Source organism: Phytophthora sojae (assembly GCF_000149755.1).
Source record: "Phytophthora sojae unplaced genomic scaffold PHYSOscaffold_1, whole genome shotgun sequence".
NCBI classification, from domain to species: domain Eukaryota; phylum Oomycota; class Peronosporomycetes; order Peronosporales; family Peronosporaceae; genus Phytophthora; species Phytophthora sojae.
This window is the reverse complement of record NW_009258115.1, coordinates 10,672,466-10,688,780: the sequence shown is the minus strand read 5'-3', so window position 1 is coordinate 10,688,780 and position 16,315 is coordinate 10,672,466. Positions and strand designations below refer to the sequence as shown.

Below are 16,315 nucleotides of genomic sequence, written 5' to 3'. Positions count from 1 at the left end.
GAAGGTTTTGTTTTGCCGAACGACCCGAAGACTGACTGATCTGCTAGCAGCCCGTTATCTTCGCGGATCCGAAGTTTCCCAGGAGGCATGTCTGCACTGCAGACTCTGCGGAGTGTTTCGTCAAGACATTGATTATGTTTTATTACTTAGTGGATAGATTGCGACAGCAGTAAAACCATGATAGATTGTGCTTGGGTATTGCTCTTTTCGTCTGTCCTCTGCTCTGCTCGTCCTTCAAGAAAGCACCCACACGAAAACTACTAGAAAAGAAAACATATACAACCTCCCCGTACTGCTCACCTGGCCCTCTTTCCGCACCAGCTCGAACCGTCCTGCGTTCAGGAGTTGCTGCGAACGCGAAGATCAAGCTCGAAATGTTCGCATCCAGTTGACGCACAGCCACCATGCACCTTTGAGTAGCATCGATATTCATTACGACACTAATTAGTGCAGCTTTCGCTCGGCTGCATAGCTTTTCCTTGACAATCGGAAGGAAGTCACCATTGTACGATACGAGTGCATCCGCCTCCTCCTCTGACTGGTTCCAACGGTCTCGTGTGCGCACTTGAAGAGAGATAAGCCCGTGCGCCATTTTACATGCGGGATCACTCAGGAGGGGGGCCAAACCATTTACAGTGGCGAAAGTAACAAACTTCCGCAATGGCCAATTCTGCAGAGGCTCGTCGTACTCTGACACAACCGCGCTAACTTCAAGTACCAGGCGTTCCAGCTTCGGGCACGCCTTGGCCAGTGCGCTTAAGTCCACGGTTGCGGAATCGTCTTGTATCTTACCATAGCATAGTTGTTCCAGCGCGCCACCAATTAGCGCTGGAAGGTGTATCACATCCGCAACGCTCTCGACTTCGCCCACACGAAGATGCAGCTCGCGCAAAGCATTTGTGCAGCAATTCGGCAACTCGAGCATCTCGGATCCTGCAAGTTCACCCAGCTTGCTTTCGCTGAGATTTACTCTGCAAATGCCATACCCAGGGACAACAACGTCCGCTTCGGTAGTCGACTCGGACGAGTTGTACCTCGCGCGGCATCGCAGGTCACTGTCGAGAACCAACGTACAGGCATCAAATTGACCGAGAGAGACGAACCATTGTTCCGGCTGCCAATGTCTGGCAAACGGATTGCCCGTGAATCAACGTGCTGAAGAGGAACCCAGCTTGCATTAATGCATGTGGGTCTGTGCGCCTGTCATCAAGCCTTGCAGACAAAAGTTAAGATAAATATTTGTGCGAATTTACATGCTCATCAGCTCTATTTTTCATTTTTTTCAGGGCTTGATCAGACCCATTACTACATCTCAGGTTTTACTCATGTAAACCAGAGCAGCACCGACGGAGCCCTAGAAGCGATCATACGTTGCCAGGGACCGAACCACGCGAGTGGCAGCGAACTCAAAAATAAGGGACAGTATCGGTCGATCCACGCGCTGAGCAGACCTCGGAAAATACAGTATCATATTGAATTGCAAAAGTTCGGTCTCCATGATAATCATTTCAATATATCATTCACCAATAATATGTATTTATTTCAATTACTTTTATATGGAGATTCACGTTAAACTTGGATTTTGTAATGTTAAACATTTTACTGAAAATTGGGCTTCAATAATAGTAATTTCAATACGACCGGCAACCAATAATACATATTTCCGTACACAAATACAGTAATTGCAATGGAATAATTATTTTTTCCGAGGCCTGGCGCTGAGCTACCACCAAAGTTTTGTTCCCACCCTCAGTCTTGGGAATGAAGGTGCTGAGAAACGCAAGCTTGAGTACTCTCGGCAGCGGAACCGGTGGTAGCAACTGGCCGTTGAATTGACGAAGTCGGTTCATCCAGTTATCCATCCACTCTGGCGGTGCCTCGAGAATGATTTTCTCGAGCTTCGTGTTGATCGTCAGAGCTTTATACAGAGTGCCCAAGGCGGTGTCATGCAATGCGCCCGAGCCTTCGCTAGTACGTATCATGAGCTCCTTCAAATGCTGAGCCAGATAGCTCGTGGGGTCTTGCAAGCCGGTTCATGAAGATTTTCCCGTGGTCTGGACCGATATCATATACTTGTGCCAGCCTCAACTTCGATATCATGGGTCCGTCTATTCCAGCATCTTCACCGATGCGCTCATGTTGAGAGACGATTCGATTCAACCGGATAGAGCGCGTACAAATTGAGAGGCTAGTCAATCGCGGGCAGGCTTTCAGAATGCTCGACAGTAGCACGTCTTCATTCACTTGAGGATAGTATTCCAGCCCAAGGTGCTGGAGCGACCAGCCGATATGATGCAGTAGTATGCCCACGCTTTGTTCGACGTCGACGCGGTACTCGGTTGAGAAGTGAAGCCCAAGCGACGTAAGAGGCGCACCCTCAACTACTGCATCTGCAAAACACTTGCGAGGCACACGGCACCGTCCATAAGAGGGTACAATCACTTCCATCCCCTCGTCCACCTTACCACTACACTCAAAATAAGCATCGCGGTAATCCACCAGCTCCACATTCGTGTCGAAAGGCAAGGGAGCAGAACCAATCTCGACATTTTCGCCGCCCATTAACTGCAGGAGGGTGCCTTCACGTAATATCCTGCTTGTTCGTTTCGTTTCGCAGTGAGGTACATTGATGCCACTTAACTTCTTTGGCTAACGACAGCTATGGCCTTGTCGGTGGTCGTCTCTAACCGACCGCCCTATGAAACGGCCCTAACGAACGCCAGAGCCACCTCCACACATTAACGGGTGAAGGCCACGAACTCCGAGGAGTTCTCATCACTGTTCTGCTCCATCCAGTGACCTACGTCACCGGAAGCGTAGTTGTACACGTCGTCCCACGTCGAGCCGGAGCCGCATATTCGAGTGGGTACCTTTTGAAACTGCGGCGTGAGTCCATCGCATGTTGGCGAGGGCGTCCGCCATTCTGTTGTGAGCACGCAAGTGGTGCTGCCACGTCGTTACCGCCAGTTTGTCTGCCAGTCGCCGGCTTTGCCAATACAGCGGTTGTAGGTGCTTAGCTCGAGGCGGAGTCCGCGTCTTCTGCTGATGAATGATGAGGTTGCTGTCTCTGTAAGGTTCTGGTTGTGCTTGTTGTGTTGCGAGTGAAATGGAAACTGAATTGATGTCTTTGTCTGTTTGCTGTTATCCATCTACCCGAGGGCGCCCTCATGGCGCTCGGTCCTAAACATGAAGTGGTTGGCTGAGGCGTGCCGGAGCAGGAGCTTGCGCAGCCGGTGAGTATGCAGACGACGACTTGGGCTCTCTGCGTGCGGACTCAACTGATGATGTGGTTGTGTTCTGCTCTTGCACGTGCAGATCATTACACTCCCCCCGACTTGAGCACCTTGAACGTTGAAGTCGCCGAAGTTGAAGTTGGTAGTACCGTAGACCCCGATGTAAGGAACACTACCGTGAAAAATGTGTTCAAGAGAATTCCACTAGGCCCGTGCCACTCGATTGCGTTGGCGAAGATCTTTTAGCAGCGCTTGCCAGTGGCTGACGTGTTTGATGTCGCGCTCGCGTTCCCACGTGTTCTCATGGTGAGGGAGCCCGTGCCACTTGACCAAGTACTCAGGTTGGCGGTTGAAGATGCGCTTCTTGATCAGAGCTTCGACAACGTGTAGTGGCTCGCCATCGTCGTCGAAAATCATGGGAGTCGACTTCGGGATCACACGGCCGACGAAGCGATCAGGGTTGCTGTTGTATACCTTGAGCTTGTCGATGTTGAAGCGTGGGCTGATGTGCTTCAAGTTGGCCGGTAGATCCAGCAGCGCGACGTTGCCATGAAGTTCCAGGATCGGGTACGAACCGATGAAGCGCAGGATGAACTTCCGTGAGCGAAGCGTCGTTTCCGCAGTGGCGTGCGAGATGTTCAGGTCCTGCGTCGACAGCAAGGCTAGATCACCGACCTTGAATGGGTTTGCTGCACGACGCCGGTCGTAGAACTTCTTTTGAGCCTCTTGCGCATCCAACAGATTCTTCCGAGCACGTTCGATCACCTCTTGACGATGCTGAACAAATCGAGACGCGTACTCCATACGAGACCTCGCCACCGGCTGATCGCTCTCCACACTACCCAATGGGTTCTTAGGGTGACGACCGGTGTCGACGAAGAAGGGCGACAGCTTCGACGAGCTGGACACCAGTGTTGCGTGCGCATACTCAATCATGGGCAGGTGATCATTCCAGTCGTTGCCATGGTACGAAACAGAGCATCGCAACGAGCCCTCGAGAGTCCGATTCTGACGCTCAGTTTGGCCATCGGCCTGCGCTCGGTGGGCAGTCGTCATCGCTGTCTTGATCTTCATCAGCTGTACCAGTGCTTTCCAGAACTTCGACGTGAACTTCGGGTCCCGGTCGGAGATGATGGTCGATGGGATACTATAGTACCGGATGACGTTGTTGAAGAACAGCTTGGCAATGTCTTCCGCAGTCGTCGGGATGTAGACTGGACGCTTTGACAACTTGTCCACCACGACCGTGATCGCATCAAAGCCGTCGAACACAGACAAATGCGTGATGAAGTCAGTCGAGACAACATCCCAACACGCAGCGGGCAACGGGATCGGCTGAAGCTTTCCTGCTCTTCGTCCGGTGCTTGTCTTGTACCTCATGCATGACTCACAACTCTGAACGTAGGCTTTGATGTCCAGATCCATGCTCGGCCAGAAGTACCACTGTGCCGCAGCAAGCTGAGTGCGACGGATGCCTGGGTGCGCCATGATCGCCGCATCATGCGCGTTGTGAATGACATCGAGCCGAAGTTTCCGGTTGTTTGGCACACAGAGGCGGCGTAGGCTGTCGTTGCTCTTCAAATAGATCAACCGGCGAATGACTTCGTACTCTTCCGACGAGCGTCTGGACTTCCACAGTGGCTTGAAGACTGGATCTCTGCCGTATGCTTTCTGAAACGCCCGCTTCGTTTGGTTATCCAGCTGAAGTGAGCTGATCACCGTGCTGTCCTCCATTGACGCTGCTTTCAACCTCATGCGCCACTGTGCTGTGCCAACTCCGAGTGCCTTTGTGGCTGGCTGTTTGACGGCCAGCATCACAGCTTGATCCCAGGACGGTATGCTTTGGGGCTTCGCCGTAGCCATGGTACGTCGTGAGACCACGTCTCGAATGTTCGTGCATGTGGTAGACGTCAAACACGCCGTACATACTACAACCGGCTCGGGATCGGACTCACAATCCTCCTCCCCTCCCCCGGACTCGATGGAGCATCAGGGGGGCGCGACAACGCGTCCGCAACGACATGCAAAGCTCCTGGACGTGATGCAGAGTGAACTGGAAGGACGCAAAGAAGTCGAGCCAGTGGGCCAGGCGACCCGACAGGCGTGGATGCTGCAAAAACCACTTGCACGCCGAATTGTCCGTGTACACTTCAAACGAGACTCCATGGAGGTAATGACGCCAACGTGTAAGCGCCTGCTTGATCGCAAAGAGCTCCTTCTCGTGAACAGGCCAGTTCAGCTCGTGAGGTCCCAGCTTCTTGCTGAAGAAAGCCACGGGGAGATCGTTGTCATCATGCATCTGAGAGAGCACTCCACCAATGCACGCATGACTGGCATCCGTTGTCACGATGAATGTTTTTTCAAAGTCCGGCAGACGAAGCACCGGAGCGTGCTGGAGCGCGAGCTTAATGGCATTGAAAGCTTGGCGCTAGTGTTCGTTCCATACCCAAGCGACATCCTTCTTGACCAGAGAGCTCAGGGGCAGTACCAACGTCGCAAACTGGTGGATGAAGCGACGATAGTACCCGGCGAGCCCAAGAAGCGTTGGAGGTCCTTGATGTTGCATGGCTCGGTCCACTCTGCGATGGCTCGAGTCTTGCGAGCGTCCACGTGCAACCCATCAGCAGAGATGGTGTGGCCAAGGAAGTCCACCGAGGCTTGTCCGAAGTCGCACTTGTCAGGACGGGCGTAAAGCTTGTTAGCGCGCAGGACTTCGCAGACTTGTCGTAAGTGTTCAACGTGGTCAGCCATCGATCGCGAGAATATGCAGATGTCGTCAAGATAAACGACCACGAACAGTAGATGACTCAGCAGCTTGCACATCAGGCGTGTCCACGTGCCTGGCATGCCGGCCAGACCCATGGGCGCCACGTTCCAATGATAGATCTCATGGTTCGTCCTGAATGCCGTGTACTGTTTTGACGTCGGAGACATGCGCATTTGGTGGTATCCACTCGCGAGGTCGAGAATAGAGAAGACCACTGCGCCCACCATGCGATCGAAGAGTTGTTCGATGTGCGGTAGCGGGATCTTAGCCACATCCGAGGCGGCATTCACCAAGCGGTAGTCGATGACCCATCGAATCGGCATGTGCGGGTTGTTCGAGTGCAACCACCCCAAGCGGGATGGGAACTTGCCCGTCGCGGGATCCTTTTTCGGCACGCCGAAGATGTTCGATACCCAGGGAGAGTCCGACACTTCGACCCAGTTCTTCTTCAGCAGCTCTGCCACAAAGATGTCCAATGCTTCCTGCTCAACTTTCGAGAGGCGGAAGGGAGCTCGGTTGCTTGGCGTCGCCCCTGGTTTCAAGACCACTTCGTGCTCGATGGAGCGGCTTGGTGGTAATCCAGGTGGCAGCTCTGCTGGAAAGACATCTGCGAATTCTTCAAGAACCGCTTGAAGCTGCAATGGCACGGACTTCACCTTGGGCGACGTCTTCACCGTGACATGATACAGTTCGACGTACTCGTCAGCCTTCACCTTCTTCTCGAACTCCGCAGCCGCAAAACACACAGCGGCGACGCGCCTGTACCATCGTCACCGTCGTCAAAGATGCGTGCTAATGTCTGGTGTCCCAGCGTTGCTAGTGAGCTCGGTCCCAACGGCATACTGAAGTAGCCTGCCTGCACATGGTCATCGAGCTGCTGCCGGAGGTTCGGGGGAAGCGGGTGCTGAAGAAATTCCGGTTTCACTTCCACTGAAGCCACCGTCGGTCCCGCCACCTCAAGACTGCTGTTCACGGAACCGACGTCATGTACTACACGCTGGTTGGGGAAGCGCATCACTCCGGTTTGCCAATTGATGATCGGGTTGGACTGCACTAACCACGGATGACCGAGAATCACGTCTTGGTTTGAAGATACCTCCCATTCAATGAGAGAAACATCGTTGAAGACTCCGCCATCAAAGCAGACAGTCTCCAAACATTGCTGTGCGGTACGCGCCGGGGTTGTCGTGCCATCAAAGCGCTTGGCCGTGACCTTGGTGGCCTCAACGTAGTGCTGCGCGAGGCCCGGACGCACAATGTTGCGCTCAGCACCACTGTCGATCAAGAGTCGCACTGCCTGGCCGCTCATCGCTCCCTCGAACCTCAACAGTTCACGATTGGGCGACAACTTCGCGTCGAGAGACACCATGTTCAGCTGCAAACTGTCGATGACCTCGACGTGGTCGTCGCGGTTGTCTGCGTAGGCGTCGTCATCGTCGTCGGATGCGTCGTCGTCTTCAACAATGCGGCGAAACGAGCCATGGTTTGCGCGGAAAGAACCGCGCCCTTGTGGAGGACGAGATGAGCATCGGGGGTTGTTACGCGCTGGCCGCTTAGGACACGTAGCCAGGCGGTGTCCGGGCTCCTTGCAGTAAAAGCAAAGATTACTTGGCAGACACTCTTCGCGAGAGACGAAGCGCGAACTCCCGATCTCCATTGGGGTCGGCTCCTCGACGTGATGTGACGACTGCTGAAGGCGTTGTGGACCTTGGCCTCCGCGGTTCACGTTAGTTCGACGCGATCCTACAGCGTGCGTGCAGTCGTACATGAGTGCAAACGAAATTGCGTCTGTCGTGTTCCTGAACTGGCGCAGCTTCACCTCTTGTTTGATCTCTACGACTAACCCCTTCTGGAAATGCATGACCTTGTCGATGTCGCTCATCTCCTCTACCTTGCAGATGATGTGCCGGAAGGCCGACACGTAATCTTCAAGACAGGTGAAGTTGTTCTGGCGCAGGCGTAGGAGCTGATCACGCAGGTGCTCTTGCCGATCGGGTGTCGTGAACTCGCTGGTCAGCAGCTCCTCGAACTGCGTAGGAAGTTCCCGTCGTGGGAGACGTACTCGCGGTACCAAGCCGCTGCTGGTCCCTTCAAGTTTGCCACCAAGAGCGACAAGGGGCGCTGCTGCGGCGAGTCGGCGCCGTACTTGATGTTCTTCGACTCAAAGTAGAGCTTGGCGCTGAAGAGGTAGTCCGCGACGTCGTCGTCCTTGGTGCCGGAGAACTTCGGCATGGTGATGCCCTCGATCCGGTACTCGCGCGTGTCTGGCGACGAAGAGTCGGCCACCGACGGTTGCTGCTGCTGTTGCTGTTGCAGTGTCGCCGCCATCTGGCGCTGCAGCTCGGCTGTCTGTGCCATGAACTGCTGCTGCTCGCGCATCATCGCCGCGAGCGAAGCGAACATCTGCTGCACGCTGTCCGCGTGCTGCATCGCTGATTCATCCATGTTTGCGCCTACGCTTGACACGTCATCGATAGATGGCTGGGGCGCGCAAGCTCCTCAGCCAAATCAATCAAAGTTTGAAGTCGCAAGCACTCCCAGGAGCGCTGCTTCCGACAATGTCTGTAAGCCCCAACGAAGTCACAGAAGCTCGTCCTGGAGCTCTGTTTCCGACAAGTACCAACCACTTGCTCCAGCGTCCCGAAGGAAGCAACTGGTGCAATTCCGTCCGGCGCTAGCTCGAGCCCGCCTCGGAGCACGAAGACTCCTACTACTAGACTCGTAACGGCCACCGACTCGGATGTTACACTCGGCTGCGCACTGTTTGCAAGTGACAGCCGAGGCGACAAGCGGAAGGTCGAGGTGGGTGCCGCGTGTGGACACGCGGGAGTGATTCGGCTAAATGCACCAATAAGATGTGACGTGTGACAATGCGCGTCGCCACTCCTCCCCCAGAAAGAAAAGGAGCGAGCCCGGCGAAAATGGAGGTCCCGTCGGCGACGAGCGGAACGAAGCTGCGGACGAGGCAACGCACGCGGCACACCCGGAGAAGCTGAACGGCGAGAGGTACAGGTGCGGCGCACCGAAGAACGTAGGCGAGGAAGACGGCGTGCGCAACGGCAACGCGGGATGGACTAGGCTGGACGGCGTGCACACTAGCGACGCGTGGCAGGACTGGACTGGATCTGGAACTGGAACTCGAACGGAGACTGGAACTGGAACTGGACGGAAGCGCGCGCTGACGGCGCAAGTGTTACCAAGTGTAAGGTTCTGGTTGTGCTTGTTGTGTTGTGAGTAAAATGGAAACTGAATTGATGTCTTTGTCTGTTTGCTGCTATCCATCTACCCGAGGGCGCCCTCATGGCGCTCGGTCCTAAACATGAAGTGGTTGGCTGAGGCGTGCCGGAGCAGGAGCTTGCGCAACCGGTGAGTATGCAGACGATGCCTTGGGCTCTCTGCGTGGGGACTCAACTGATGGTGTGGTTGTGTTCTGCTCTTGCACGTGCAGATCATTACAGTCTCCTACCACATGAAGTGGGGTCCAGCCAAAATGAAGGCACGCCTTGAGCCCCGTCAGTAGCCCCATGTTCTCCGCCACGTTGTTGGTCGTGCTGGCCGCCGCGTAGGACATGCTAATGACCCAACAGATCTCATGACCACCCCGTCCGTTTCCGATGCGGACCACTGCAGCACTACTACCGACAGGGCCGAGATTACCACGCGAGCCGCCATCGGAAAACAAAAGGAAGCGGGTCCGTCCAGTAGGGGCCGCGTCGAGCGTCGGCTCCCACGCGGATATGAGCATACGACGCATCGTCCGGGCCGCCATCTCGAGAACATCCCGCTGAAGACTTCGACCGAGATGTAGATGTACAGTGTCATACCCGTGGCGCAGTCTGGATACTATCAAGGCCCGGTGGTAGTCTTCTGTGACTGTGTTGAGCGGGTCAAAGAACGCCACACGCCACCTCCATACAGCGTGGAAGTAAAGCGCCACGCCGACTCGCCAACAGCTCTCCATTACCTTGGTCACCGCCACCGTTAACCGGTCAACCGTACTTCGTTCCAGACTGGGGAAGAGGTGCTCTACCATTGTCCACACACCCGCAGGCACCTGAGGAAGGAGTAAGCTAAAACATGACTCCTCGAGACGCGCCTGAGGCATACCCATTGCTAGCCAGCGTTGCGTGAGGACTTTGCGTAGTGATACTGCGGCCGGACACACTCAGAAGATGTGGTGCAAATCTACCCTCGCCAGCCGGACGCACGTTGCATGGGGGCATCCGAGTTGTTGTCTGCTACGGTCGTAAAGAGGGAAGGCATAATTTTTGAGCCGGTACAGTACTTGTTCCCCCCACGGCCCTAGGCCAACAATGCGTCGAAGCCTCGCCCATTCAAGTTGCGATAGCCCCTGCGCCGCTGGTGCACTGGCTTGCTCCCAGCGTGCCCTCCGACGGGTAGCACTTGCATATCCTCGCCGTTGGGAAGCGGCCGCAAAGAGGTCACGATAAGTGTTTGCGAGGTTGTGTCCACCTCCGATTACCCACCCAGAGACAAACTATACGCGAGACTCGTGGGTGAGGCTGGACATCTACGACACTGACGGCGGGTCTTAACAGGTCGGCCACTTGCTTGATCAACCGCGAGTGACTGGTGACTATCCTGCTTCGTGATGACGAGTCCGCATTCAAACGCACACGCGGGGGCACTGAGGGCACGACTGTGGCAATGGCAGGATGGTCCGAAGGCGTTGCAATGATCTGGAGCTCAGCACTTCGAGGCCCAAGGTAGAGTAGTCTTGGAAAATTCGTGATGAGTGCCATTGCCAGCTTCTCCAGTTGAGATTTCGCTGCAGAAGCCCGCCGTTTTCGCCTGAGAAGCAGCGTGAAAGTAATCCGGCCCCCACCGTGGCAGCACCAGTGAACATATTCTTTGAAAGGCCGACCACGCTTGGTTAGCCTGCGAAAATCCTTCTGGTGAGCCATTTCCCCTGTACTGCCGTCGTGAAGGCGGAGGTCCTCCAAGGTCGCATACGGAAGCCACTCTAAGCACTGCCGTTCGAGCTGGGCGAATTCGTCCTGAAGAAACCGCCTGCAGGAAGCAGCTCTCAGAGCAGCGGCCGCGCCTAAAACTAGTCGCGGTCCGTCCCAGGTGAGGTTAACCAAATCGAAATGACACACGAGCTGGTAGAGGGAGGATACCATGTCCGCCCTAGTTGCTACATCCTGGTCCCTTCCGACCGCAGTAATGAGCATCCGGCCGGTAGCCCACATTGAGTGGCGACGCCGAAATCCTGAAGCTGGCGCCAAACCCACTGCCGGAGTCAAGTAGGTAGCAGGGGCCAGGGTGCCAGGTGCCGACACTCTGGCAAGCCGTATGTCACCAACAATATGAGCTGTATGTGTCCCCACTACCGCCCAGTTTGAGACTGGCTGCCGCCATGGCCATCAACTCGACCCTGAGATCTTGAACCGCTAGCCCCCCGTGCGTGCGTGGCAAGTCCGCGAGATCAGCGTCCAGCCAGGCCCTGCCCCCCTGAAGTTCGGCCTTAACACCCATGCCAGACGTAGTTCCGCAATTTCTTGGATAGTCGATTGATGGTAGTAGTGGACGGCCATGCATGCTGTCCTATGTAGAGAAGCTTAGGCACAATAACAGCAGACGCTATCAAGCTTCTCTGATCTACTGTCGTGGTTTTCTGACAAGCCATTACAAGACGCGTTGCAAGCTGTCGTTCCGCGATCGTCCACGTTTTTTCGGGGTCACGGGCGCTGCCAACGTAAATAAATGCCCAGATAGCGGTTTTGATGCGGTGTGTCTTCGAACTTCAGTATCGGAGGCAGTTGAGTATCCGAAGGCAGCCCAGACTTGATTAACGCGAACACCATGGTTTTATCGTGATTGAGGCTTAATCCAGAGGCAGCACCAAAAGCAGTGGTGACTTGCAGTCTCGACTTTATCCGCCGAGACCAAATAGACTGCGGTGTCGTCAGCATATCCTGCTACCCTGACTTCCACTTCTCCGCCAGTTGATCGCAGGAGAACTCCTTTGAGCTCTGGGTGACGATCGAGTTCTTGATACAGTGCTTCCAGCGCCAAGATGAAAAGAAGTGGTGCGAGAGGGCAGCCTTGCCTGATTCCTCCGGACACCTTGACCTGCCGAGACTGAAATCCGTTGGCCAGGAAGCTTGCCGTGGTCCCGTCGTGGAGAATTCTCACCGTCTCAATTAACTGCTCAGGTACCCATGCTGCCGCAGTGCCTTAAGTAAAAAAGTCCGTGACAGTGAGTCGTACGCCTTCATGAAGTCGAGGAACAACACGAGTGCCCCGTCCTGCTCAGGATCATCAGATATAGCTTGTTGTACTGCGTCAAAGATGTGCAGAGTCTCATGGATGGCCCTGCCAGAATATCCAGCTTGTTCGAGACAGCTGTAATTCATCGTCATTTTCTTGAACAGCGTCGACGATATCCAAGACAGCATCAAATTTTAAGCCAAGATGGCTCAAGTCAACACCGCGAATGGATGAGTAGAAGCCGCAGTTGGACGAGCGCATGCGAAAGAGAGCTTTTGCCATTAACTTCCACTGTTCTTGACGCTTGCTAGCCGATGGTATACCTGACAGCCGCAGCGTGTTTATCGGAGTTTGTGAGACGGCAAGAACTGAGTAAAACGCCTCCGCCTGCCATGACCATTAATCGAAATCTCCAGCGTCGAAATCGAGGAAACTTGCTCCTGCGGTCTTATCAACGCCCCGTTCAAGAACTTGGCGAAAGCTTCACGGTGTGTCATTTCGTCGCTGTCGCCTGTCCCCAGACCCATTTCTAAGACGGCGAATGGGACTCCAGCTCCTGGAACAGCTAGCAAACTTTCTCCACACTCGCTGGTGAGCCTGAAATCTGTCAGGTACAGTCTCAGCTCTATAATCCGGTAGGAGAACGTGCTGGCACAGTCGAGACGCGATTCCACCTCCGTATTGTCAGCTTCAAGCTGGTGCGAGCGCAGTATCATGCCGTCAACGAGTTCGCGGAGCTCTGTTAGGAACATAGCTGTCTGATAGTCTTTGCTACGGAGTTGCATCTGGATCGAGACTGGAATCTCGATCGATCTCGGGATCGGAGGCCTGATCGGGAACGGCATTTTAAGGATGCGAGCTTTGGTCTGCAAGTAGGCCGCACTAGGCTCATACCCAATCGATCTCCCGAGAAACACCCATTCCCACTTTTCGACAAATGAAGGCCCCGAGCTCTCCAGATCTCCAACAAGGAAGGCAAAATCCAGATGTGGTAGAATGAACCCGTCCCGATCACGTTTGCACTTGAACTTGAATGTCTCCTCAGTAAATTCCCCCATGCTGTCACCCTCCTTCTCTTCTTCGTCGTCTTCTTCGTCTCTCTCGATGTCCTCCAGTGTTTCGTTTCTGAAGAGCCCCCTTCCGACTCGTAGGGCGCACTTGTGCCTCAGCAGCATTTGGAACACTTTGGTGTCCAAGTGACCGACGAGCGCCAGCAGCTCCCACGCCTCACACGCGCGCCATATCTTCCCCATGTGTTTGCGCCGCCCGTCGTCTTGTTTAGCTTCTTCTCCTTCGTCTGACGGTTCTTGATCAGGCTCCTGGCTGTCAGGAGGAGACAACAGTCTCATTGAGCCGGAGGATTCCACCGCAACGCGACCTCGCAGCTCCTCGCACCATGAGGTCAGGAAGCCCTAGGTAGCCAACGACCGCAAATCAAGCGGAGAGGCGGCCTCGGCCCGTGGTTCGGGCGGTAGACGCCTGCTTTGGCCATTTTTTCGAACTGACAGCCGATACATACAAAATATGCAGCTTCCTAAAACATAGTATATTAGAACCAAGGTATGAATACTCTACCAAGTCTGATATTAATACACAAGAACGGGTGGCGGTGCTACCGAAAGGATCCTAACTTTCTCAACAATCGAACTACGCGACCAGCCCGACAAAATACGGTAGCTTGTGGAACGGGGTAAGTGCATGTAGGTATCCGTCTTAACGGCGGCAGTACTCGATCGCGCTGTTGATAGCGTGTAGAAATGCTTGATCGAGCTATTATTAGTAACACTCGCGCTACATGCAAGCGCCGATATGCAACACTATCTTATGTTGTACTTATCCTGGTAGTGCAATGTGGTACACGTTGTACGGACCCAATTGGAGGGAGCAGCTATAATAACAGCTAGGGATTAATTCAAAATATGTGGACCACCCAACCGTATGTAGCAGTGTTGTTATAAATTTCAAGTACACACACCTTATATTTGCACTGTTTTGAATCCAAAGTGGCAGGTTACGTAGTTCAGAAGGTAACATCAATATAAAGTTAGGAAGGTTAAATGATACCCAACCCAATAGTCGGGCCCTTCGGTAATGCCTTTCGAACGTGAGTGGTGTTCTGCAGATGCTCACGACGAGCAGGCAGCAGACCGCAGGATGCGGCTGTAACATTGTGATCGTAAATACGTCTAGCAATTCGAGGATGTACATGCAGCGGTGCCGCGGCGTACTAATTCGTCTAACTTTGGTGGACTGGTCAACCCTTTTAAAAGGTGTGCATGTAGGAGGACATGCAGTTCGTAAAGAAAGTAAGGTCGCAGTTTGTGCTCCTTAAACGCTGTCTTCCTTTTGGGAACAGATACGTGGTCACGACGCTGCTGACGGCAGTCGCCACGTTCACTTGCTCGTTGCTCAGGACGTCCGACACGGATATGGCGCGTCGACCAGTCAAAGTACGTGGCCTGCACCGTGGCGCCGCGTCATCAGACACGACTGCGCACAAGGAGGACGCGCAAGCATCGTTATTCGAGCTGATCCGTTTCTGCATCTGCGTCGTTATGCTGCTCTAGTCCGTCAAGAGGCGCCGGTGTGTAGTGTTTCATGCAGGTAGTCATTTGTGTAGATGAGTTTTGCTCAAGCGGAGCCATGGCAGCGAAGTATAATCCCTGATAAGGGTGGGGGTGGCTACCACGGCTACCGCAAAAGCAAGACTGAGAAGTGGAAAACGAAGCGGCCCCTAGATTGATGGTGTAGGATTACATATACAGTTCTCAGATAAGCTCTGATAATTCCCACAGAAAGTACCTGCCAACATTTGTTCTTTTTGGATTTTTACGGATCTCTCGTACCTTATGCAGCTTGGGCTGGTGTGGATCAGCGTGCCCAACTAACTAAAATGTGCGCGTTTCCGTAGATTGTGTGGGGGCAGAGACAGCAATCGTGGTTTCCGTGACGATGCCGAGCGAGAATCCTGTTGCTAACTCGACGCGCATTGCTCTTTTTCTGTGTGTTCTTGTACTGGTACGTGTTGCCATTTTTTCCGTTTTGTGAAGGTTTCTATGTAAGTCAAGCGAGAAAATCATGAACACAACAATGAGTGGGCTTACCTCCAAGTAAAATGTGTTTCTAATCTCTAATCGTTTGCTGCCTCTGTAGGAAGATTTTTAAATGGGTCTTATGCAGAACAGGTCTTGGATGTGATCAGAGCGTACTTTTTCTTTGAACTTGTGATTGGATCACATTCGCCATGTTTAGGCGACAAACGCCTAACTTTAGCAGAATACGAAAGCCATGACGCCGGCAACTATCATCAAGTTGCCAGCGGCTCGGTGATGCGGGGCATCTACGGCGACGTTAGACGCGGACAAGAAGAATGAAAAACGAGGACACCAAGCCCGAGGATAGGGACAGTGATTCAGTGGTGGGGCAGATGCAGTTCGCGGCACTAACACTGAGATGAGTTCATCGGGGGCGGGGGTAAAGAGAGCGATATTGTGGTCAATATCAAGGCTCACCGCACCCCCAAGCTCTACATCAAGGTCAGCACGTTCCAGGGACCTACGTGCGGCACTCAGTGCACCGGTTACGTGAAGAAGAAGCGCAAGTCGTACACTTGACTGCGTGGTCACAGTTGAAGCCCTCGCCAAGCACTTCTCGTAGGTTGTCATATTCGCTACGGAGGGGATGAGCAGCAACCCCAGGCGGCATATTCACCCTGTAAAGCGATGCATCGCACGAAGCATGCCAATCCACGTGGGGTTGGCCGCCATTCTGCTCGAAGGCGCTCGTAGCTACGACTAGACCGTGCTGCTTTACACAGTGGCGTAGACGTCCAATACATAGTTTGCATATCGAATCAAATACAATTGTCTCACTATACATGTATAAGAGAGACCAGTGTGTGAGCTTACTTTAACAGAACGGAAGCAGGTCTTTGGAGGGAGGACGGCAAAACGAGTAGTGGGTGCCGCCACCGCAGTTCGGGTGGTTGGAAGCTCGTTCTGGAAGCTTCCACAGACCGCCCCACATCTGCTCTTTTATTATAGCTTTCACTATACCAATACTATACAATGTAAAATACCAA

General features: G+C 53.8%; 5 protein-coding genes across 5 annotated transcripts; 1 reads left to right on the top strand and 4 right to left on the bottom strand.

Annotated features, from left to right (window-relative positions):
- Positions 1-146: 146 nt before the first annotated feature.
- Positions 147-1,106, bottom strand: PHYSODRAFT_294804 (hypothetical protein; the record flags this gene model as incomplete). Its single annotated transcript, XM_009518797.1, has 3 exons — positions 147-232; positions 301-1,055; positions 1,090-1,106. 3 exons carry the CDS (start codon positions 1,104-1,106, stop codon positions 147-149), a joined length of 858 nt encoding a protein of 285 aa, XP_009517092.1.
- Positions 1,107-1,968: 862 nt separating this feature from the next.
- Positions 1,969-2,562, bottom strand: PHYSODRAFT_294803 (hypothetical protein; the record flags this gene model as incomplete). The annotated part of the gene is made up of 1 exon (XM_009518796.1): positions 1,969-2,562. One exon carries the CDS (start codon positions 2,560-2,562, stop codon positions 1,969-1,971), a length of 594 nt encoding a protein of 197 aa, XP_009517091.1.
- A 4,531-nt stretch (positions 2,563-7,093) lies between these two features.
- Positions 7,094-8,232, bottom strand: PHYSODRAFT_465846 (hypothetical protein; the record flags this gene model as incomplete). Its single annotated transcript, XM_009518795.1, has 4 exons — positions 7,094-7,416; positions 7,519-7,687; positions 7,748-7,966; positions 8,059-8,232. Coding segments are annotated over 4 exons (885 nt in total), but the record flags the coding sequence as incomplete, so codon positions are not given.
- A 326-nt stretch (positions 8,233-8,558) lies between these two features.
- On the top strand, positions 8,559-9,808 carry PHYSODRAFT_323274 (hypothetical protein; the record flags this gene model as incomplete). Its single annotated transcript, XM_009518794.1, has 5 exons — positions 8,559-8,564; positions 8,647-8,813; positions 8,896-9,202; positions 9,449-9,512; positions 9,588-9,808. 5 exons carry the CDS (start codon positions 8,559-8,561, stop codon positions 9,806-9,808), a joined length of 765 nt encoding a protein of 254 aa, XP_009517089.1.
- Positions 9,809-12,575: 2,767 nt separating this feature from the next.
- On the bottom strand, positions 12,576-13,583 carry PHYSODRAFT_294802 (hypothetical protein; the record flags this gene model as incomplete). The annotated part of the gene is made up of 1 exon (XM_009518793.1): positions 12,576-13,583. The coding sequence occupies one exon, from the start codon at positions 13,581-13,583 to the stop codon at positions 12,576-12,578; it is 1,008 nt and encodes a 335-aa protein (XP_009517088.1).
- Between the last annotated feature and the right edge of the window lie 2,732 nt (positions 13,584-16,315).